Below are 23,641 nucleotides of genomic sequence, written 5' to 3'. Positions count from 1 at the left end.
AATTAACGGAAAAACGGAACAAAAAAAAAAAGCTGGGGAAGTTCCTGCTTTGGGAATTGGAATGAGTTCTGGCACCTGGCCAAGCACTCCTCCTAGCTCTGTATACAAAACTTCAGCTCTCAGAGGTGTATATATTTTATATGTTTTAGCATTCCAGCTAGTAAATTTACCTCTCTCTGTTAGATTAAGTCTGATAATATATTTTTTTCCTCTGATATATTTCCCAAAGCCTCAAAGTGTCTTCAGGTTCCTACTTATTACTCTAAATTTTATTGGCATTTAATTTAATTTTTACTGAACACATAGGAAACATGCTTCATGCTTCAAGTGACTGAAACTAAGCAAGCAGCTTGGAAGTTTTCTTAGGTAGAAAGTAGAATGTTGCACTGAAGGGCTTAGAAAATGCTACATTAATTCCAGTCCCTTCTCTATTAGTGATAACAGGTTGCTTTGTTCCTATCCTCCCAATGAACTCTATGACCTTCCAAACCTTTGGATAAGGTAGAGGAAAAAAACACAAACTGCAGCAACAACAAAACCCAGTCACACTGGAAAACTTCCTTAGCCTTCTCAGAAAAAAATCACAAGCACAGATTTCCTTCTGCCTCTTTCTATACATCTTAGGGTCATGACTTTTCTTTGAAAGCATACAAAATATTTGCTTTCATTGAAGGAGTCATAACCATACTGTTTATGATTTTGAAATATAATCTCTAAAGCTAAACTCACATTAGCAAACTAGTAAAATATTAACCCAAAACAGCCTTTTCTCTATAATGGAAATTAAAACTTTAATTTACTTTTTTTTTTTGTGAATTTTGTAACTTGGACTATTGAATAAAAAAAATAAACCGTTCTTCAGACAATTCATACAGAAAATCTTGATTTTGTATAGAATTAGATGTATCACCCTCTAGTCACCACAAAAACAAAACAAAAAAACACACATAATGGAAGTTCACACAATTGGTGAAACTCAGAAGTACCAAGGGAAAAAATTATTTCAAGTAGCTGTGGTGTTTTATTACTGTTAAATTCAGGTCATGAATTTTGACCTCCCTAACTTTAAATCAAACCCTGAGCACGCACAGGGCACTAATGATGCATCATGCCAAAATATCTAATATATTTTAATTCCACTTCTAAGCTTCTTTGACCTGTACACATGAAATAAACAATACACACACACAAAAAAAAAAAGGAGAAAATTTTACCTATAGTATTTTCCTGCACCCCTTTTGTAAAAAGGGAGTGTTTAAATATGAGGCATCATTTCTACCCTAAGGATGAGGGAGGAATCACCCCCCCCAGAAATCAGCCAATATTTGGCTTTTATTGCCAGATACAAATATGCTCTGCCCTCCCCCGCCCTCCCTTTTAAATGAAATTCCACTTCTTTTTTTTCCCTTAAACACATTTACTAATTCTTATCTAAAAAGGCAACTGCAGTCAAGATGAACTGGCTTGAAAATAAAGCTCATCAGTTACTGTTTTTATTATTATCTTGTTTGCTTTAAATAACACTGAGGCAAAGCTGGAGACCACTCTAGAACTTCTTTTCTCGATTTAGGGAATTATTTGTTAATTTTTAATTTAAGCAAGAGGGGTAGGATGACTTCAATAGATGACTTCTATGCATAGAGAAGGTTTTGAAGTTGATCCACCTGATAAGAAACATCGGTGACTGACTGCTGGTGGCATCCCCTTATACTTTACACCTAAGTGGTTCCACCACCTCATTACTAGGTGCAGCCATAAGGCCTACCTCCATCATGCTCTCCTATAATTGAAATAAGGATCATTGTGAGGAAGTATATATACACACGCATGTATTCAAGCTAATAAGCATATGGCTAATAAGCAATGGTCTGCATTTATATGGCTTCATTGCAACACTGGTCCTAGTAGCATTATCCAATGTTTTTTTCTGATGTTGAACTTTAAGTAGTATTTATTGTTATTTTCCCACACTTACAATCTTTCAGAAAGTATTAGAGAAAACCAACGCACTAAAACATCAAAATAAACACCAAGAAGAAACCCTCAAGCCACATGTACAGTCAAGATGCATCATCCGCAAGAGCAGACTGACAGTATTTCAAAGGCCTTCATGTATGTTTCTTCCCGCTTATATGGTGTTTCATCCATCACTTTCTCTTCATTTATTTTTCTGGTCCATGCTCCACTTTAGAGGCAATGAAGATTCCTGTGTCTAGATATAACTACAGTTAATTGTTAAGAAAGTAGGGTAATTTCTACCAGATTAATTACAAAACAAACACACACCAGTTCTGCCTTGAGACACACAGCTACAGAAAGCCGGTCGTACCACCGGGAACAATGTGATTTCTAAACACAGCAAAGGTCAACATGGAAAATTCTGGTTATACAAAACGCTTAAGTGTTAATTTCTAAAGACAGCTGAAAATATCTTTGTCTTAACATTTTTTTCTTAGTTATCTGCTTGCTGCTTAGCTACTTTCAGAAATACCCTTCATGCTTTTTCAATAGTGTGATGTAACACAGCTGACAGATGAAAAGCAAGCACAATGCCTTGTTCCTATCTATTATTAAAGTGGTGGTTCTTTCGCTTATTTTTTTCTTCCCTGTACAAGTATTGCATTTCAAATGCTTTCTTAATTACAGACATTACATATATACCACATAGAAACAGAAACTAAAAACGAAAGCAAATATTTATATACTTTAAAATGTCTGCTTCCATTTACTAGAGCAGTAACTGCACGAATGGTGTTTTTAATGAAACAGATTACAGTGTCTCAGCATGTATTTCCAAAATACTGAAGATTAAGTATTTTATTTACTTTTCCCCCAAGTATATGTCCACAAAATCCTACTTATACAAGATTTTTAGACAACACAAACACTACTATTAGCTTTGCTTTTCATAAAGCAATCACATCCTAGATGCCTCTTTCAGCACACAAAATCAAGAGACTACACCAAAACAATGTTTTTCATAATACAGAACCAAGCATTCAAAAATAAGAGAAACCAGATTAGTTGTAATGTTCTCTCTGAAAACTTCCTTTGTGCATCCATCCTATTCACTGAGTAAGGTAGCTGTTATAAAGGTCAATGATAGGCAGCAACAGGGTAAAAAACAAAACAAACAAACAAACAAACAAAAAACACAAGAAATGTGCAGAGCTAGTACAAGTTAACTCATGCAGACAAGAAACAAGGTTTAGATTGTCAAGTCAACCATAAAAACCAGAATTTCCTAACTCAGAAATTTTGGGCCTGCTATCTAAAGACAATACTTTTTGTACTTAATTAAGGAAAAAAAAAAAAGACTAATTTATTTAACTAGGCAAAATTCAACCATCACACATCATCGGTGAACTATGCACCTGCACTTTGGCACTGCAAAAACAATTTGCCACTGTTTCCAGACAAATTAGCTGGTGACAGCAGGAGGTCGGCATTCTGACTTTATTGCCAAAGCACCCAGGTACTGACTGTCCCTGTCACACAGAGCTTTGGCTGGAGGCAACATCCTTCTCCGCTGCCTCCTCCCACAAAGTGTGTAGCTGCTCTGACACTTCCCAGAAGCATGAGACTAGATTAAGCTCATTTCTGTGCCTTGAAAAAAAAAAAAAAAAAAAAAGCTGATGAATTCAAGAGAAGCAACAATTTTCAACACTTTATATTTCAACAAAAAATGAGTGGAATTTCTTACTGAAGAGAGAACACACTTCTGTAAACAGAAAGGTCTGATGCAAATCATGTATATACATATGAGATTCCCCATTAGTCTCATATACTATTCCAAGTGCTAAGCAACTTACTAAAGAGCCTGCACTGACAGCACTGAAAACTGAAGACACCTCCAGGCTCTAATGTGACATCCCACACCTTTGAAAGTGGATACTTAGGTATGGACTTCCTAAAAAAAATGAGGTAAGAGAGGATAGATGCCCAGAAATAAAAAGAAGGGAGGGGAAACAAGCATTCATCTCCTATTAAAACCATTTAAAATCTTCTGACCCTACACTCAGTAGCTCCCAGATGACAAGCCTGTGGGGCCATATAATAGACAGAATAGACAGATTATAAATGACTAAGGAATTACAACCTGTGTAATTTGAAGTAGATACAGAAATTAATGAGTTACAAAAAGTTGTCAAAAATTATGAAGTACATTGTTTTACACCAGTATTTTTAACATACCTTGAATATTAAGACAGATGTCTTATAGTACAGAATTATTATAATTGGTGTCAGTGCAATGTCCAGTCTTCTACATACACTCACCAACAACATACACACACAGAATCACACAGAATTTCTAGGTTGGAAGAGACCTCAAGATCATCGAGTCCAACCTCTAACCTAACACTAACAGTCCCCACTAAACCATATCCCTAAGCTCTACATCTAAACGTCTTTTAAAGACTTCCAGGGATGGTGACTCCACCACCTCCCTGGGCAGCCTGTTCCAGTGCCTAACAACCCTTTCAGTAAAGAAGTTCTTCCTAACATCTAACCTAAAACTCCCCTGGCACAACTTTAGCCCATTCCCCCTCGTCCTGTCACCAGGCACGTGGGAGAACAGGCCAACCCCCACCTCACTACAGCCTCCTTTAAGGTATCTGTGGAGAGTACATCCCTTCTACCTTCAGCTAAACATGTATGACAAGAATGGTTTCCCTGAGCAGGTGTGCTCAATGGCTACATCCACCAAATATTTTCCTGCTCACTATATTCTTCACATTTGTGTACTACTGCAGCTATCGTCTAGATATTAATGATGAAGAAATTGCACCAAGCCAAACACCACCACGAGCGTGCACCTCTGATACAGAATACAGTATCAGGAAATTGTATTTTGTCAATTAATACAAATATCTATGCTTGCATCCAGTAACATGAAGCTGAGCATACATGGAATACAACTGACCCTCTGCAGTTCTGGAAAGAAGTTTAGAAATGAATACCCTTTACAAGTCTGTTCCTCGCATGCAACAACACATAAAAAGAACTAATACAATTCTGACGATACTATCCTTTTAGTGTTGGTGTCTGACAGTTACCTGTGGCAAGCATTACCAGTGCTACAACTGAGAACATGCATTCTCGTTCTCAACTCTCACATAGCCCATTGCCTTTTGTAGTTTATTCAGAGAAGGAGAAAAAAAAAATCAATCAGGATTGTCTTAATTCAGTCAAAAGGAAATTCTTTTATATGAGCTCCCCCTCCCATGGACAAAAGCACCATTTCAAATAACAAGATTTGTTGCTAACTGTCAACTTAAGCCTTTCTTCAGTGTATCACCAAACAAAACCAAGCGAATCACAGAACTGAACAGTGTAACTATCTGATGTTTGCAAACACCACACAGGAGCTAAAGGCTGTTTGTCAAAGTCAATATATAGCTAGCTACATACATTAGCAAATCTTATTGCAGGAAGGGACTGCAATCTCAAAACATTACTTATTTAGATTAATTTAAGCAGTTTTAAGTGTTCATTACCTGAGACTTTGGATCCAGCTTTCAAAAAGCATGGTTTATTTATATTATCCTAAGAACCTTGTACATGATTAAGCTGCACATGGGAATTGGTGCCTTTTTGGAGAAACTTTCTAAAGTGCTATTATTAACTTCAATAAGAATTTAATTCAAGGGTTAAGCAAACATACTGATGTTGTAAAAGCTGGTATCAAAACAAATACTCAATAAAGGCAAACTTGGTTTTAGTCCCAATAGTCCAATTTTGCATTTTTTTAGCACAGTGAGTTATTTATCAAATGTTCAGCAAAACCAAAGTTGTATCTTTCTAACCCAGAGCTTTTCTTCATTACTCATATCCCCAAAACATGTATTTCCACTGCTGAAATGCATTAGAAGTGAAAGAAATCTGAAATGAGACAATACAGCTCTTTTAAACTACGATGTAGCTAATCTAATTGGTTCCAAAACCTTTAACCCCTGAAACAAAGATAAACAACATTTCCATTTTGCTCCATTCCGTTATTACATATGAAAACACCACTTGAACCACCCCCACTTTCTCAGGCAGGCAACACTCCTCTAGCCTCACCAGATCTAGAGCCATCTGCAAGCCCCCTGCTCATCACTGTTAAAATACAAAAACATGGCACGTTAAATGTAAAGGGTAACTTCAGCTCTGGTGTTTATATTTGCAGTAGTAATAAAAGCTTCTGCGAGAACTGCAACAGGTACACTAGTAGAAGAATCAGCTTAAACAGATCTTACAAAAAATGAATTTGTAAGTGAAGACACGGTTAGGATTAAAACTCATTTGCACGTTCATTAATTATTTTTTGTTCAAACAGAAAGATTACACTGAAGTTATAGAATAGATTTTATAGCAGAATTGTATGGGAGAGCACATTCATTTTTGGTTACATGACTAAGAATGCAACTAATTTACAATCAACTTTTCTAAAATAAAAAAAAAGTACATAGGTTAGCAAATTCCTCAAATTCTTCATAAATGCTACTGTATTTGCAAAAGGAAAATGCAGATACAGGAGAAAAATTAAAAATTACTATGCACTGCAAGAGGAGTATTTCTTGGAGGGCTTGTTGTACCCTCATAGATCTTAAGGTACAAATTTATGCTTAAGTTATGTGAGATGAAACAAGATTCAAATCCTATATATGCCAATTTAATTTTTATTTTGGAGGTCTTAAGGTTAGGAAAATAAGTTCAGATTCCCAAATTATAAATACATTTAACTTTGAGCTTGACTTTTTAAAATGAATGTCAACTACACAAGCTATTTTGAATTCAGTGGATAATTTTCAAAAGTACAGCAGACAACTGCACACACAACATCATTTGGTCTGACAAAAAAAAATGTTTCTGAATTCAAGAAGTCAGACCACTAACTTATCTAAAGAAGTTACTGCATTTTTAATGCAATTTCACTGAAGTACAAGGTACATCATTCACATTAATCCTCTGAATACAGCCTTTAAGGAAGACATAGAAGAAACACACAAAGGCTTTAAGTCAGTATCTAAAAGCATTGGCTTAAGATTAAACAGGTAAATACATAAAGGTTTCTCTCACTTGGATGGTTTGCTTACCTCTGGGGAGGGATATAAGGAGCAGATACTGTTGGCATAACTGTACAGGGTTCAACCACTGTTTTCTTGGCCTTTTTTGTCTTTTTTCTGACTTTTGATGTAGACCTAGCAGTTCTGACTGATCCCTCCTTCCTACAAACACCGTTTTTGATTTCAGCTTCTCCATAAATATTTAGAGGTCTCCGTATGCAACCTGGTGGAGTATGTACATCACAATAGGCAGTCTTTTTTACAGAGAACGTTGTCCCACTGCCAGTTAGTTCTTTCACAGGTTCCATTTTCATATATAGACCGGCTTTTTGAGCACACGTCACATGGAATGCAGTATAGCAGTTTGCTTTGTGGCACTGGATGCAGGCACCAACACCTTTCTGTTTACAGAGGTAGCATGTTAACTTCCATCTGGCCGGGGGAATGTTCCTGACACCATCAATTGGCTCAATAAAAACTGTATTGGCAAATCCAACTTCTGGAATCCACAAAGCACACACAACATGTCCCCAGCGATCATCATCAGTCTTTTTAAAGGCACCTCCCTTGTTTGGGCACAGCACACAGTCTACAGGCCGAGAACGGGACTGCAGACAGTGTCTGCAGAGCCACTGACCCTCAGGTATATATGGCACCCCATAGCATTCCTGATGTACTGCTAAATTACACATATCACAAAACAGGATTACATTGCTGTTCTGACATTCACCATCCATGCATATACAACACACTGCATCTTCATCAATTAAAGACTGATGATCACCCTGTTTTTGGTTCTCACAATAAGACTCCTTTTCAAACCTATCCATAAGGAATTCAAACATGTTTTGTGAAACAACTGACACTCCATCGCTTTTCCGCTTTTCATTTATTATTTCTAACCATGCATAATCTTCCTCATCCATGTCATACTCAACTTCATTATCAAGTTCTTCTGCTGACTTCTCAATGAATTTGTAATAAACTGGAGGTCTCCGAGGAGCTGAAGGGGGACTGTATTCAACAATCCGTACTTTTGGTTCTGGAAGAGGAGTTGTTGTAGCAGGTATACCGTGTGAGCTCGGAAGAACTTCATTTTTCTTTTTTACTTTGTTATTTTTATGCCGTTTGCTTCTTAAACAAACTGGTGGTCTTTCACTATTTTCCTTATTGCTGTTGCATTCACTCATTTCCTGGGCCGTAAGATCATCTTCTAATATAATCTCTAAAGGATCAAAGATACTGATCCTATGCAGGCGACCTTCAATTTCTATTTCAACCATTCTTTGAGCTTGAGCGTACGTCAAGGTTTCTCGTGTAGGGGAGTGCTTAATACTGCATGGGGAAGAAGAATGCCTTGCTGCCGATACTCGATGGCATCTTCCTTTTCTCCTCATTTGGTAATGTTTACCTAGAATGAGAGCAACAGTTAAAACTACGAACTCTGAAAAATGACTTGAAAATGTTAGTTTTATTATACTAAAAGAAATAACTTAAGTCCTATGGCTCCCAAACCACCTATCCAATTAGAAGAAAAAAAACAAGCAACAACAGAAAAATGCTTCTCACCCTTAGTTTATAAGACTGCTCAGGCTTGAACAAAGTAACTTGATGATGAAATGATCTCCTAAATGCTAGCTTCTCTAAGTAAACACAGCTATATAAAATCCATAATAAAAATGCTGCAGAAGAGCTAACGGGAACAACTCTGCATAAGAAAAAAAGAATCAGAAATGCAAGAGAAAAATAATAGAGCTGTTACATTGGAATTACTGTATTAAAGATTTTCTTACAACTGCTGAGTAACTGGAATTGCAATTAAAAATGCAGTTTCATTTTTTTTTCCCTGAGCTTCAGATTTTTCATCTGAAAATCTTTTTTTTCATCTGAAAATTTTTTTATCTGAAAGTACTTACATAATCCTGAAAGTTTTTCCCACAACTGTATCCAGTGCAGTTTGAAATACATTAACAGCTCAGTTAGTACACCTATGCTTACAGCTAGAAAAACATGCATACCTCCAAATTTGACAAGCATGCAGCTTGACAGCTTTTTTTTTTTTTTTAAATTCTTCATGAATCTATTATTCTTTACCTTACTACACTTACCACAGAAACGGTTCTACAAGCATTGTATCTGAGAATCACATCATTGCCATGGCCACAGATTTACCAGCATCAATGCACATTTTACTGTTTTACATAACTCCCATAGTAGCAGGTTGAATCCCAGTCAGCGCCAAAACTTTTGAATACAAAGAGATGCTCGAAATGACAAGAACACAATTAAACTTGCAGTGACTGATACAGTGAAGTATGGGCTACAGTTATGAAATATTCCGCCTGTAATTTGACTTAGGCTCTGGGTACACACTGGGTGCATCTGTGCGTGCACGCATCCCTCAAACCCTTGTCCCTCAATCCATTCTTCAAGAGTTCTCCTCAGCAACTGGAGTAGGCAAGTATCTCCCTGTCTTTAAATTCAAGCCCAAGCTCTTTATAAAATATAAATGACATCATTTCCAAGTTTATCAGCTGCTGGAACAAGATCAGCACCCATTACATACAACATACCAAAGAAATAGACCTTTTTTTTCCCCAGAATGAAGCACCGTGACTAGAACAGGAATGCATTTTGACTACAGAAATTCTCATTAACAGCTTCCATGCTTATAGTCTATATGACACGTTTCCCCCCCGCCCAATAAAAAAAAGAGGCTGAACACTATTACAGAACCAACCAATAACCTCAAGCTTAAAAGTTCTTTTACTCCCCTTCCTAATAAATCATTAATAAAGCAAACTTCAACCTCAGGTACAGAAAAAAAAAACAACTCTTGATCTTTAATCACCTGCTTGAAGTATTATTAGGGCCTCCTATTTTAATTCTGATCAGACAGAAATACTGCAACACTGACAAATTCACGTCAGTGTCACCTATTAGTTAAAATAACTCAGCTAGCATCAGCATGTATTGCCAAAAGAGCAGACAATTACAGAGATCAGAGCACAGTTATTGTAACAAAGCACTGTAGCTATTTTATGAAGAAAATAGCAAAGACTGGAACAATTAATACACAAAACATCCTGTGCAGCCTGCCTTTTGCTTTTGTTGTCTGACACCAATTTCAAGAAATCCACCTTCAAAGTCCCGAAGGAACTCATTTTAAGGGAAGACTAGACAATTTAGGCAACAAGTGTTAAAAGCAACTCTTGAGAGGGTCTTATCTGCTATCACAAATTGACCTTGTTTCCCAAAGAGAAATTAAAAAGATGAATCTAAGCTACCCTTATTATTCATGTGAAGATTAAGCGTATTACTCACAGATCTGACTTTTACACAGATATTCCTTAATTCTTATTACTTGTTTTTATAGCACAAGCTCAAAACCAGACAACAGTCAGTGTTTAATCATCACACACCTCTGATCTGCTCTTTATAAATAACGGAAGAATAAAAAAGGTTCCACCTCTTCAAACAAGTTTGGAGAAATATTTAATAATCTAATTCTGTTAAATGACATTGGATTAAATTAGACCTATTTCTTAACTCCAGAAGTTTATACCACTAATGCTGTTATAGAAGGCCCACTAACTAGAAACAGACATACGGATAATTTAACTGCAATTAGAAGTTAGTTCCCACAGTTTCACAATAGATTTTGTGATTCAGAGGCCAAAGATATCACAATGACCCTGATTTGTTTATTAACGTGAACAAACATGAGAGATTTTTATAGCTAGTACATGATGTGTCAGTGTACAGCAACCTACTACAGATCAGTATGGTTTCATTTTATGGTATTTTTTGATACTTGTCTTGAATTTAGTCACCAATAAAAACAAACAAACAATAACCCTGATCATTTAGTTACGTTCATCTCACACAATTGCGCAATTTTGTCTAGATGTAAAGGTCTGTTTTCTCTTTAAATCTCTCTTCCTACAATTATGAACAGATACATAACCAGCCAAGATATTCATGAAGACAGCCAGTGTTCTGAACAAATTACTGGGGGAGACATGGGAGGTAGCCTTCAGAATCAAGAATTGTGCTACTTGTCCACATTTAATTATCTAACCTAACCCAGTATTACAGTACTATAATAATAATTTCCAATGTCTCTACACCTATCTTCCTGAAATTCTTAGGCACTGCTGCAAGCAGACAACAAGAGGAAGAAACTATTTTGAAGCATGTGCATTCTCACCAAGGACTACTGCCAGAAACGTCAAACTGTATGAATCAATGCTAAACTGTGGCTGAGCTAACATCTAAGCACCTTCCTTGTAGTACTCAACTGTACATAAAGCTCAATCATCAAACAAATTATGATTTGCTGGTACAATGGATACCCTACACATATAACACAGTGAACACAGATCTGGAATTGGTACTAATCTGGCATAATTTCACAAAAACTTAAGTGTGAATAACCTCAGCACTCCAGGAGCAAAAGCAGCAGTAGCTTTGTTCTGTTGCCCTCACAAGTCTTCTATTTGCAAGTGTCCCATAAATATTCCAGAGGAAGACTGGATTTCTACATAACAAATTCATGACCGGCTTTTAGTTTGCTTTTCCTGGTTAATTATCAGACAGCTCTCTTCCCTCTCCCTCTGCAGTGTCCCGCAGGCCCCCAGGAATGAAGGCTACGCATGTAACTTTGAAAAGCAGTGAACTATGCCACCAGTTCCCAGTTGATATTGAAAAAGCAACATCACGCTTGTAGCGGAGTAATTTCAATATACTTCTGCCACAACTTTTCTGCCTCTTTCAACAAGTCGAAGAGTGTAGGAGGTCAGACAGAAAAGTTTGCAGCTCTTCCCTCTCGGAATTACCTCAGCTGCTTGGGAAGAGGCGCCAGCAGCCAGCTTGCCTCGCCACAGCACAAGCGCACGAAGACAGCTGTCTGTGAGGGCGGCAGGAGGCACGGGATCACCAGCAGGAGAGGCACCACGACGCACCCCTTGCTCACAAACTCCTCTCACAGCCTCGGTCCCGGTTACCTCCGCCCTAACCGCCCAGCTCCCTGGACCGGGCCCCGCCGTTCCCGAGGGGCCATCGGACGCAGCGCGCCCCGGGGCGCCGCTCAGCCCCACACCATGAGGCAGGGCAGGCGAGCGCCGCTGGGGGGGGAGGGGGGCACCACCCACGGCCTCGGAGCGGGAGCGTTTCCCCTCGGGGGAGACTGAGGAGGACAGGGGCGGGCAGAGGAGACTGAGGAGGACGGGGGAAAGCGGCTCGGCCTCGCCGAGGCCGCTGCGGTGACCGCCGGGGCTGCCGCAACGCGACGCCCCCATCCCCCTCAGCCCCCCCAAGGCCTCCCGGCCCCCGGCGCCATCTCGCCCCCCAACCCCTCAGGCCCCGCCCCTTCCCTCAGGCCCCGCCCCCGGCGGCTCCTGCGCGGCCACTTCCTGCCCACGCCCAGGGAGCCTCCAGCGCGCACGCCCCCCTCCGCGCCCGATGGTTCCTGCCCGGCCCCGGCATTCCCCCCCCCCCCCCTCCGCCTCCTCCTCCCTTCCCGCCTCCCCCCCTCCGCCCCCGGGAGGATGGTTCCTGCCCGGGCCCATCACCTCCCGGCCCTTCCCAACAGCCGCCTCCCTCCCGCCCTCCCTCCCCTCCGCGAAAATACTCGGCCCACCAAGATGGCGGCTGACAAAACAGCCCGAGCGGCGCCCTCCCCCAGACCGCCGCGCTCCGCTTCCCCCCCGCGCAGCCTTCCCCGACCGCCGCCACCGCCGGGCCCGGCCCGGCCCTTCCCTTCCTCCCTTCCCACCTCACCCACCCTCCCTCCCGGGCCGGTGGTCGGCGGGCCCCGCCGCCCTCCGCCGCCCTGCTCCGGCTTCACTCACGCTGTGGGAGCCGCCGAGGCGCGGCTGACAGACCTCCCGCTCCGCCTCTGCCGCCCTAATGGCGGAGCTCCCGCCGCTGCTGCTGCTGCTGCCGCTGCCGCCCGCTCCCGCGGCGGCGGGCGCTGAGAGGGCGGCGCTGCCCGCGGCGGCGGCCCGGCGCTGGCTGCGGGGCTGCTGCTGCTGCTGCTGCTGCGGCCGGTCCGGGCGCATTCGTGAGGCGCGGCGCGGGTCGCGCTCCGGCTGCGGGCTTCGGCGCTCGGCTCCCGGGGCTGAGCGGCTCCCCTCCCCCCTCGGCACAAACAATGCGGCTTCACCACAGCGCTGCGCCGACGGGGGGGAGGGAAGGAGGGAGAGAGGGAGGGAAGGAGGGAGAGGGAAGGGACGGGAGGGCGCCAGGCACCGCCCAGACCCGCCGCTGCTGCCGCCGCCGCCGCCGGGCGGAGCCTGCGCGCCGCTGCCCGCCCGCCCGCCCCTCGATGGCGGAGGCAGCGCCGGGCCGCGCCTCAGGGGACAGGGCGGGAAAGCTCCGGCCCGGCAGGGAGAGGGGGCACGGAAATGCCTCAGCGCGGGGGGATTTAAACCCGGGCGAACGGTGTGTGTGTGTGTGTGTTGGGCGGGACGGGGGAGGGCTGCTGCACTGCAAAACCGAGGCTGGGAGCTGCGCGGAACTGCGATTTATTATTTCTGCGGGCAAAGTCCAAGCTCGAGCTTAGCGACTTCGCTCAGAAGTTCGCTCTTACGTCGTCTCCGGGTCGCGCTTCTGCTTTTGAGTAACTGGGATCGGCCTCTACGTTTTGAGTGGGCAAAAACCAGGTTGTTTCTAGCTCCCCGCGCAAAGGACAGCCTTTGTGGAGTATTATTTTTAGACAGCCATGTTCGAGATCTGGAGGATTTTACTGTGTGTTTCCGTGGGACAGCTGCACCCACATGCTTCAAAAACTTCTGAGCTAGCCCTGTCTGAGAGAAACACTTGTCTTTGCCTATCACACAGAAAGAGTCCTGCGTGCAGTGAAAAACAGCAAAGAGTAGGTGTGGCGCTCTTTGCCCATCTGCAACCCTCTTCTTTCTTCAAAACAACTTCATAACTCTTTTGTAACTTTTTTTTTTTAATATATGTGTATTCACTAGAATCCTTTGCCTCAACCAGCAGTTACTTCAACAACAGATTTATGGCTAGGAAATCAGGTATAGATACACCTGTCATTACTTGCAAAAAGTGAAGTAAGGTCCTAACAGCTCAAGTAACTTAGCTAAAGAAATCTTGTTCAACAAGCAATATAAGTACTTTCCATCTCGTTTCCTTCCCCCCCCCAAGGACCATCCAAGCAGGCTGCTCTCTAGCAAAGCAGAGGGTATTAAAACAGCTAACACTTGCGCACTGCACTCCCTGTAAAAGCAGATCTGTAGGATCACATTGGCACAGTAACTTCAACTTCTGACTTCAAAAAAAAAAAAAAAAGCATGTTAACTATACAGGTCATCTGTGTACTGCTTATAAGGAATTACTCTCTGGTTAGATGGTCATACCATCAGTCTCAGAAGCCTTACAACACGTTGATTTAAATTAATACAGAATTCAGCTTGTGACGGATACTAAAGAGGAAGCAGCGTACTAAATCATATGTGTTAGTGTACAGTCAAGCAGTAAAAATGACTAGAAATTACAAATATTGTCAAGAAACTAATAATGAATATAATAAAATCCCATTTATGATAAAAACCATGTTGTTTCATCTTTTAACTGATAATCCACATATGTATCTGTCCTGCAGCTGTACAAGCACTTTATAACTGGAGACAAGTTTTCCACAGAGCTTGATGGTGTTCATACTCCCCTGTGTCTGATGCGCAAGTAAGTCTGGCACTTTTCCTTTTTTTTTTTTCCTGCCAGGTGGACTGCAGCACATGCCTTCAATAATGCAGCATTCCATACATGTATTTGCACCATTTAACCATCTTTTTGCAGTTTGATCTCATGCTTCATTCTCTGGTAAGCTCTACTTACATGACTTTGTTGAGATTCATCTTCCAGCTCTGCCTGCCCTGTGCACAAGGCACATTTGGTAAAAATACCCCATCCGTAAAGTGTACTGTCTTAAACTTCATGCTGATAAAAAAAATAAAAAAATAAAAAGGAAGTGGTAGTTCAAAAGTCATTTCATTATAAAGACAGTGGCAGCATCATTGATTCCCACGACCTGTTGACCAAGGACTCATAGCACAGCCTGAATCAATCATGACAATGTGTTACAGTGCCAGGATCTGATCTCCCAACTGATTTGAAATGAGAGGCTTCTGATCTATTTTAGCGTAACACAGAAAGGCCTCTGTGCTCCTCAGACTCTCTGCAGAGTTTCAAAGAACTGCTAAGCTTCATTTCCTAGTGCCCATACTAAAGACAGTAAATCAACTTCAAATTACTGACTTAGAGGCAGGGTTCATCAGGGCTCTGGATCCTTGCAATTAACCTCAGGAAGAAGGTATGATTTTTTTTACTATGGACTGCCCAGGCTCTGGCACAGAATGCATGCAATTCCTTGATACAGTGTTTCACAGCAATGGCACAAAGATCAGAGCAGGCCTGACACACAGTCCAGTAATAGGAGCCTTACGCTTTCAAACCTCTTCTCATTGACCTTATGAAAGGCTGCTAGATCAGGATCTTCAATCCTCGATGTTAAATATCTGTAATGTTAGCTTGCATTATTTCAAAATGCAACAATGTATGGTATTGCCTGGTATATTTGACCAGTCCTGAGCACATGCTTCTATAATCTCAAAGATTTGTTTCCTTGCCTGCTCCATCTCACAAGTGAGACCTAGCACCTCAAAAGAGTTTTCTTTCCATTTTTGGAAGAGGCAGAAACAATTTTAATGGGATGCCGTTCAGTTTCAAGCAAAAAGATAACTGTCCCTCTGCATGATAGTTTGATGGCAACAGGACCCTCATCACCTTTTTTGGCACTAACTCAATGGGGGGGGAGGGGGGAGTTGGTCCCGCTCCATCACAATCTTCACACTCCTGCTTAGCAGCATCAGGTTTTGATTCAAGTTGCCACTGCTGACTCACTCTCCAAGAAAGATTTTCACAGATGGAATATCTTCTGCTTACCAGCTTTCACCTGCAGTAGTTATCAAATTCTTAAGACAAACATTTCAAGAGGAAAGAATCATGTAAACAAACTCAAATGCTATCCATCTGCTCATTTTCCCTTTCATAATCAACCTTTGAGACATTACTACATTGCTCAAGTATATCACCTGCACAGCAAAACTTTTGTTCCAGATTAATAGAGATCAATTTGGACTTGCTGCAGCCTTTAATTTTTGGCAGTGGTACTGATCTTCTTTGGACAGAACTCTGTATCCCTTTCCTTCTTTGAACAGACAGCTGCTAAAGGGACAAGCAAGAGCCAGATCCCATGCCACATGTTCTTTAGAAGTCATAAGAACCTTTCAGTTTCCAGATAGATTTTGGACTGCATGCATGGGTCTTCACACCAGCATGGCGACAACTCTGCCTAACTTCGCTAAGACATTGAACACCACTACATGATTCCACAAACCAAACTGTCCCCATAAAATTTCCTAAGTCTCACTTTCCCGCTATATGGTTTGCTTCTTCACACTCAATACATAATTATATTCCCCCAAAATATGTCTGATAACATATGTTACTGTGGTTTCTCACATCCTGTAAGGGGGATGCTTTTCCATTTCACTTACCTCATCAGTTGTGGTGCTGGCAAATTACTCAGGGGGCCTGACTGTGCAAGGCCAGCTGTTCTTAAAAAAAGGTTGTTCCCAAATATTGCGGAAGTCCGGACAGCATACACTGTGATTAAGATGCTGCAACTCTATCACAAGACATGTTACAGCAACATGCTGACAAAAACACAACTGTTTATTCTCAGTCTGTGTGGTGGTGTAATGTCCCTGCACCTCTTTTGGCGGATCTCCATGAACTGCTATATTTAAATACAAATCCACGTATCACTGATCCATCAATACTTTGGCAGAAAGACAACATCTTCATATTAGACTGAAGAGGATATATGGTCCAAAGTCCTAGATGGCAATTCCAGAACCTTTTAGCTTCAAATACAGAAGAAAAGCATTGAGTCTTTTCACTACAAGATTACTGCACATCTTCTTTGTTCTCTAGTTAGTAAGAATCATGCATTTCCTTTTTAATTTCATTCAGTCCTGAAGATTTTGACCACACTGTGACAAAGGCTTAGGTAAGATGAAATAATATAGGTGTTCACCCCTGTTCACTAACTGCTACGGAATCAAAGTATTTTGGTTCTTTTGGCCTCACTAACTCTTACTTTCTGTATGCTCCATCTTTATCATCCTCAGAAGGAAAGAGGTTCTCTATAAAATTGATAAGGAGAGTTCATGGTGATCTAAAAGAACAGCCTTCTCTGAAACATGTTTTAAAACAGACTGCAGTCTCTGTCAGTGCCTCCTATGATACTGATAAAGACAGAGTCTTTTTATCATCAGAGCTCCACCAGAATTCAAGCTACATCACTGCGCTTGCTAAGAAATACCTCTGTGACTTATATCTGCTGAGCAGTCCTGTGGAATGTTATCTATAGATAATACTTACAGACCATTTGACAGAGTGGTCATTAGGCTGTACAGCTGCTATGCAAAGGTCCTTACCCCATTTCCATTTAAGTATTTGTATGAACTACTGCTTGGAGTCACCTATTTCAAGAAAAGTTATGTAGCCTTTGTAGTTAAACAGCTCTTTGAGAGGCAGAATTGACAACGAAACCTACTTCCTGCCTTCCTTACCCTTCCACTGTTCCAAATCCTTTAACATCACATACCTTTGGGATTTTGCAGTTATAAGGCTCTCTTTGCGGATTGTGCATATAACCTTTGCATAATGGAAGGTGGGGCTTGCAATTACCCCCGCAGGCACTGCAAATATTAAAAAAAAAAAACAAACATACAAACAAAAAAATATACTGTATTAGAATATATGTTAAAGCATATCTGTGTTACACTTCACAAAAGAATCATCCCAAATTAACTTCTATTTTTTCAAAATGCTGCACCAAAAGCACAGAGATTACCCATCTACTCACCTGTAGGTCTTTTAAACAGCAAAACGGAACTATGCTTAATGAAAACGAAAAGGATAATACAATGAATGCATCCTTGGTGATTCAAGATATATAACCACAGAAATTATGTCAACCACATTGCTGAAATTTCAGGATTGTTGTGAGGTAAGAAGATTCAAAAGCTCAGAAGCAGGTCAGAAATAAAGCTATATGATTTAGTATTTCTTCTTAAGCTGATTAAAAAAACAAAACAAAAAAACACAATTTGAGCAGTTATTTGGACTCATACCTAATGATATTGTTGTTTACAGAAGAGCAGACAGAGCCTTAAACAAGGAAGTATTATTCCCCTTCTCTCCCGTCATTGCCTCTTTGGCATTAATTATTCAATTCCTAGTGCTTACAGATTGGCACCTTTAATATGTTCTGTATGGTAACTCCACCTGCAGAAGCCTTTATGGGAAGCTATCCCTGCCAAATGGTAATTGCCATTATAATAACCCTTCACTGTTTAGCCTGTTGATTTTCTGTTTAGTCCCCTGAACTGCCTCACTGCACAATCAGACAAACATGATTGCCAGAGTAAGGAAGGCAGCAGAAAAGTAAACCCAGGGTCTGAGTGCCCCTTTAGTGTTCCTAATTATTAGGCGTCATTAGCTTAAGCTGACAAAAGAAGCTGCATGTTTAGAATGGGAATGTCTGTGTCAATTCACATAGAATAAGTAACTGAGCCAAGTTATGGGCAAAGAGAAAATGTCAGCGGTAATGGGTGGGAATCAAAGAGCAAAACAATAATTGCTATGTGAAAAGTTCTAAATATATCGTACTTACAGAGCAAAGAACTACAGCCACTGTGGCTAAACAATTTACATTGTATTTTGACTTTTTTTTCCCCAAGATGTCCTGAGGAACTCAGCAGATGAAGACTATTTATAGAAGGTTAATGAAACAAATTAAATTATTTGAACTGAAAATTTGTGTCAAAAAGCAGCCACAAAGGGGGGAGGGAGGAGGAAGAGAGAGGGGGATTGCTCTCCACAAAAGTACTTGTCACACAATGGATTTTTCAAATCAAACATCATTTTCAGTAGTTTATAACTTCTTCCTGTAGTTGTTCTCCTCATCAGGTTTGGGTTTCAGAAGATTTTTCTTTCAACTTGAATTCAGGCAACTGCTTAAGCTGGCATGTAAACAGTATTACTAGAAACACATTTTTATTTTCTCTGATAAACTTTATGGAAGGGATCAGGAAAAGGTTAATAACTTACGCACTTTATGTATTAAATCACTTAGGAGACTTCAAGGAATTTCCAATTTCTTACTGTCAGTATCAGAACTTGTAACTCTTAATACCTAATAAAACACAAATTTTGAGGTTTTTTTCCTAGTTAGATCACTCTCAAAGGTGCATCTCTGAGAAAGAATCCAGTGTTTACACCGAGTTAATACTTCAGCTCTGTTATAATTAAATTAAAATTCAATCAGCGATGAAACAAATCCAGCCTTAATTACTTTACTACCTCTTCTTCATTCATTCTCAAGGACAGACCTGGTCTGCAGATGATTAAGATGGTATGTAGCAGAGGAAGCCTTGCTGTTGGAATCCCCAGTCATTTACTGCAGAAGTAATCCCAGAATAGCTGGGCTCATTTAGAATTAAAACCTTGTCTCCTCATTTACATGAGGAAAGACAACAAAGCAAGGTGACATCACCTTGTGGAAGTGAAAAAATAAATCAGGAGCAAGATTCTGAATGCATGATATCCACCAAAAAATTAACAAACAGGAAAACCAGATATAGCTCATAGCTTCAGAAGGAGTCCAGAGAAAGACGTCCCCTGATCACAGAAACCCTACTTGTATGTATCAGATAACAAGCAAGCAGTAATGAGCCCTGTGTAGGTTTTCTTTGCCTTATCTCAGACCTGGCAACCTTGACCAGTGCCTGGTGATGGAGGATAGAGGTCTTCCAAAATCACATATATATAAATCAGTTCTAATATATAATATGGCCTCATAAAGCAAAATGAATCTTAAAAAAAAAAAGTAGGATCTTCAATGTGATCACTCCTCATAGGACTCCAGATATTCCAGCATCATCCTCATTCCATATGAATTCATATTTCATATTCTCATTCACATTCCATATGAATAAATCCTCTGAACTTCCTGTCATATGCACAACTCCACACCAAAATTACCAACATACACTCCTAATGTGCTATAAATCCAGGACAAAAAAAACAGAGATAAGACAGTTGTTTGTGACAAATGAGGTAATTAATATAAAAGCACTGGCAGCAAACGCTGTTTAAACTTGCTCAGAACCACTGCATAATTGTTCATTCTTTCTTTTCTGAGCATCCAGCTTGACACCTTGGATATGATGAACAGAGCCAAGTGCCTGCTGAAGTTAATGGGGTATGTATGCTAAATATATAAATACTCTCCTATGTTAAGTGTTCTTAGAAACCATACCCTTGTGATACTAAATTGGACATCCAAATTTAGTACTTCTGACCTTTATTTTAAGGTTTTGATTTTAAGTTGGCACTGTCTACACAGGGTCCTGGAAGAGGCTGGAGTCTATACAAAAAAAATAAATCGTTTTATTAAATAAGTTATCTCAGTGCATACAAGAGGCACCGAATCTTTATGCTTGATTTAAGAAGTACTATTTAAGGCAGTTTTTGTCTTAATAATTTCATATGGAAAATGCACTACCAATACACGAGGCATTTGAGGTGAAGCTAAAGGTTTGAGTGATAAGTTTGTTTCTGTTACTGAGTATGAAGAGGTTTGCTGTTAAATTCTGCTAAAACCAAGTAATAGCAGCAAAATGGTTATTGCTCCCACCACTGGTATTACCAGTATACTATTATAACATTAACTATCTCCAGTAGCATACACATTCAGGAAGACAGAACTACATTAACTTATCATTGCACCATCACTGTTACCATTACTACCAAGAAAAAAATACAAACAGATAAGAAAAATAAATTCAAATTAAGATGAGAAGATTAGTGGCTGGAGAGACTCTGAGACCACAGAACACAAAGCTCTATCTGCAGCAACTGCACCTCTGCAATCTTCTCATAGCTTGTAACAGCATATTGACAGAGAAACAGGTACATTTAAGGAATATATGTGTTCTGTCTGTCATGGTAGGAATGGACACCAGGTTTTCACCCAGTTGCCTGCTGATTTTAGGCTTTTATTATAGCCTGCCCTTGTATTGAGAATGACAGAGAGCTATTGACTTACAGTTAGTGCAGTGATATTTCCTTCTTCTCCGAGCCCCAAACACCTGTTCTCCAGAGAATCTGAACAGTTTCTTTGGGACCATGATCTCTTAGCCTTCTGATACTCCACAAAACACAACAGGGAGCTAGGTACTTTGCAGTTTACTCCGGGGACTGAGAAATGAATTTTTGACATTCATTTAGTATCAGATCACTTTTAATTCATGACAGGTTAAATTAAAAGTACAAATAGAAGTGTTTATTCACTATACCTGAAACAGACAAGTTCATAAAAATATATAAACGGGGGGGGAAAGATACTCTTTGAGGTTAAATAAGAAACTTTTTGGTTACTTACTGTCAAGATGCCTTGTGTAAGCTTTCCTAATATCCATTTTCCAAAGGCTTATGTTCTTTCACATACTTACACCTCAGATTGCATGCTTTATGCAGAATCTATATCTTTAGACTATCACTACACCCAAAACTGTGACATCCACCACAAGCTGGCAGTCTGGAGCCTTCCCCAGGTACTAGTTACTTTCTTTCCTTTGCAGTCACCTTATCAGATCACCCCCATCTCTTTGTTTTATTCTTCATATTAACTGATTGCTTGAGAGAAGTCTTTTTGAGCTGTTGTGTTCAGATTTTTGAGACTGACTTTCTTACATTTCTGATGTGTTTTTGTAGAACAGAAGGAAGTTACAGCTATATCACACTCTATGTGTGATATACATCTATACACAGACTGGTTTTCATGTAACTGAGATGATTTAATCAAAGTAGATAATTTCTTTAACCATTGCTGAAATTTCCATACTAGAACATGTGAAAAAAAAAAAAAGACATTCAGAAAAATGTGTGGAGAATCAGGAATGTGCAGTGGGAGAGTACAAAATGAATTTTCTTTTTTTTTAAAAAAAAAAAAAAAAACTTGCTGTACAGTTTTCAACTATAAATTGAAAACTCTTGAAAGTCATAGCTATTATAAAAAAAAAGTTGGCACATATTCTTATGTTGTCATGCCTTTCATTGTGCGGTGAGAGTAACTATATAATTCCAAGTAACATTCAACACATTGTTACAATTTCATAGTTCTCTAAGACATGCTTTTTGAGACGATACATTTCTGTTTGTTATTATTGCATGTTAAATAATCACCATGATCGCTTGATCGCTAGTCAAGAGACTGGTGACAGTGCCTTAGCTAAGCTCCCACATTTGTTACAGAGTCCAAGAGACCTGGCCAAGACCAAACTTTGTTTTAGGCAGCTGTATCCATATAAATGCATTTTTGTAACAGTGGAAACTGGGCAAGCCAGAGTAACACTGTCTCAAATTACTCTGGCCTCCAAGTTAGTTGGCCTCAATTTTCTATAGTAGCAGCTCAACTGCAAAAACATAAGTTAAATAGTTACACTGTGGAACCAAGAAGGACTGTCAGCACACACTCTAATACCTACTTTATTTCAAGTCTGAGCAGCGTATGAACTTTGCAAGAGATTTCCCAAGGAAGCACTAACTATAACAGACCATTTACTTTATGCTGACCAGCAACATCCACTTGGAAGGCTGAGCAAACAGTACAGAAGTACAACCATGACAAACAGTGTAGAAAAATGATCAAGAGCTCCACTATTTCATATTGGAGAAGGATCAGCTGTTCCCCTTCCCCCCCCCCCCCCATATGCACACATAATCCACCAAGACATTATGGCCTCAATTTGTTCATTACAATAAATAAATAAATAAAATCAGTTAACTGATGAAGACGACTCGCATCAAGAAACAGGTACTTTCTTAAATATGATGGTTGAAGAAAATGAACTTCTCTCTCTAAACACTGACTCAATTTAAAACATAGCACTGCTTTAAAAAACAGAACAACAAAAAAAGGATTTTACCAGCAGTACTGCGACTGCTTTTCTCCTGCCGAAGGCAAGATGCGAGTTACCGTCACTGATGACACTGAAGTCAAAGTAATGGATGCCTGTGACCGCCACCAGGAATCTGACAACAAACGTCAAAGCCTCACCAGACCATGTTTCCACTCGGCTCTCCATACATTAGAAGCCATCACCTACCCCACTTCATCCCCTTCCCCGAACGCAAAGCGTGGGTCAGGTCCGCCTGGGGACCCTGACCGATCCTTCCCAAGCACGGAAGGCAGCGAGCCAGCAACAGCCGGACACCAGAACCGGAGAGCGCTGGGATCCCAAGCCAGCAGGAACCGGCACCACGGCCACCACCGATCCTGAACCCACACGGTTCAGCCCACACGGGAGCTCAGATCCAGGCGGAGGCGGGAGACGCAGCAGCAGCAGCCCCGTCCCCGCCGCCGCCACCGGCGCGGGGGCGGCCATTTTGCGGCGCGGTGACATGTTGTGCGTTGTGCGTCGTGCGTGCCGCCG

General features: G+C 40.7%; 1 protein-coding gene across 9 annotated transcripts in view; it reads right to left on the bottom strand.

Annotated features, from left to right (window-relative positions):
• BRD1 (bromodomain containing 1) overlaps window positions 1-23,509 on the bottom strand; it is a 69,377-nt gene extending 45,868 nt beyond the window's left edge. For 3 of the 9 annotated variants that reach the window (XR_011092061.1, XM_068669691.1, XM_068669692.1), the window contains exons 1-2: window positions 14,910-23,509; window positions 7,083-8,463 (exon numbers count right to left, since the gene is read on the bottom strand). Coding sequence is in view for 7 of the 9 variants with exons in the window: in XM_068669691.1 (XP_068525792.1) it covers window positions 7,083-8,449 (1,367 nt within the window). In the remaining 2 variants the exon portion in view is untranslated. Of the gene's footprint in view, window positions 1-7,082; window positions 8,464-11,890; window positions 12,407-12,904; window positions 13,458-14,909 lie in introns of those variants that run through there. The other 6 variants (XM_068669689.1, XM_068669688.1, XM_068669686.1 and 3 more) reach the window with 6 other exon arrangements.
• Window positions 23,510-23,641: the final 132 nt, after the last annotated feature.

This window comes from Anas acuta, chromosome 1 (genome assembly GCF_963932015.1).
Source record: "Anas acuta chromosome 1, bAnaAcu1.1, whole genome shotgun sequence".
NCBI lineage: Eukaryota > Metazoa > Chordata > Aves > Anseriformes > Anatidae > Anas > Anas acuta.
The sequence above is the reverse complement of the archived record's forward strand: the minus strand, read 5'-3'. Positions and strand labels throughout refer to the sequence as shown.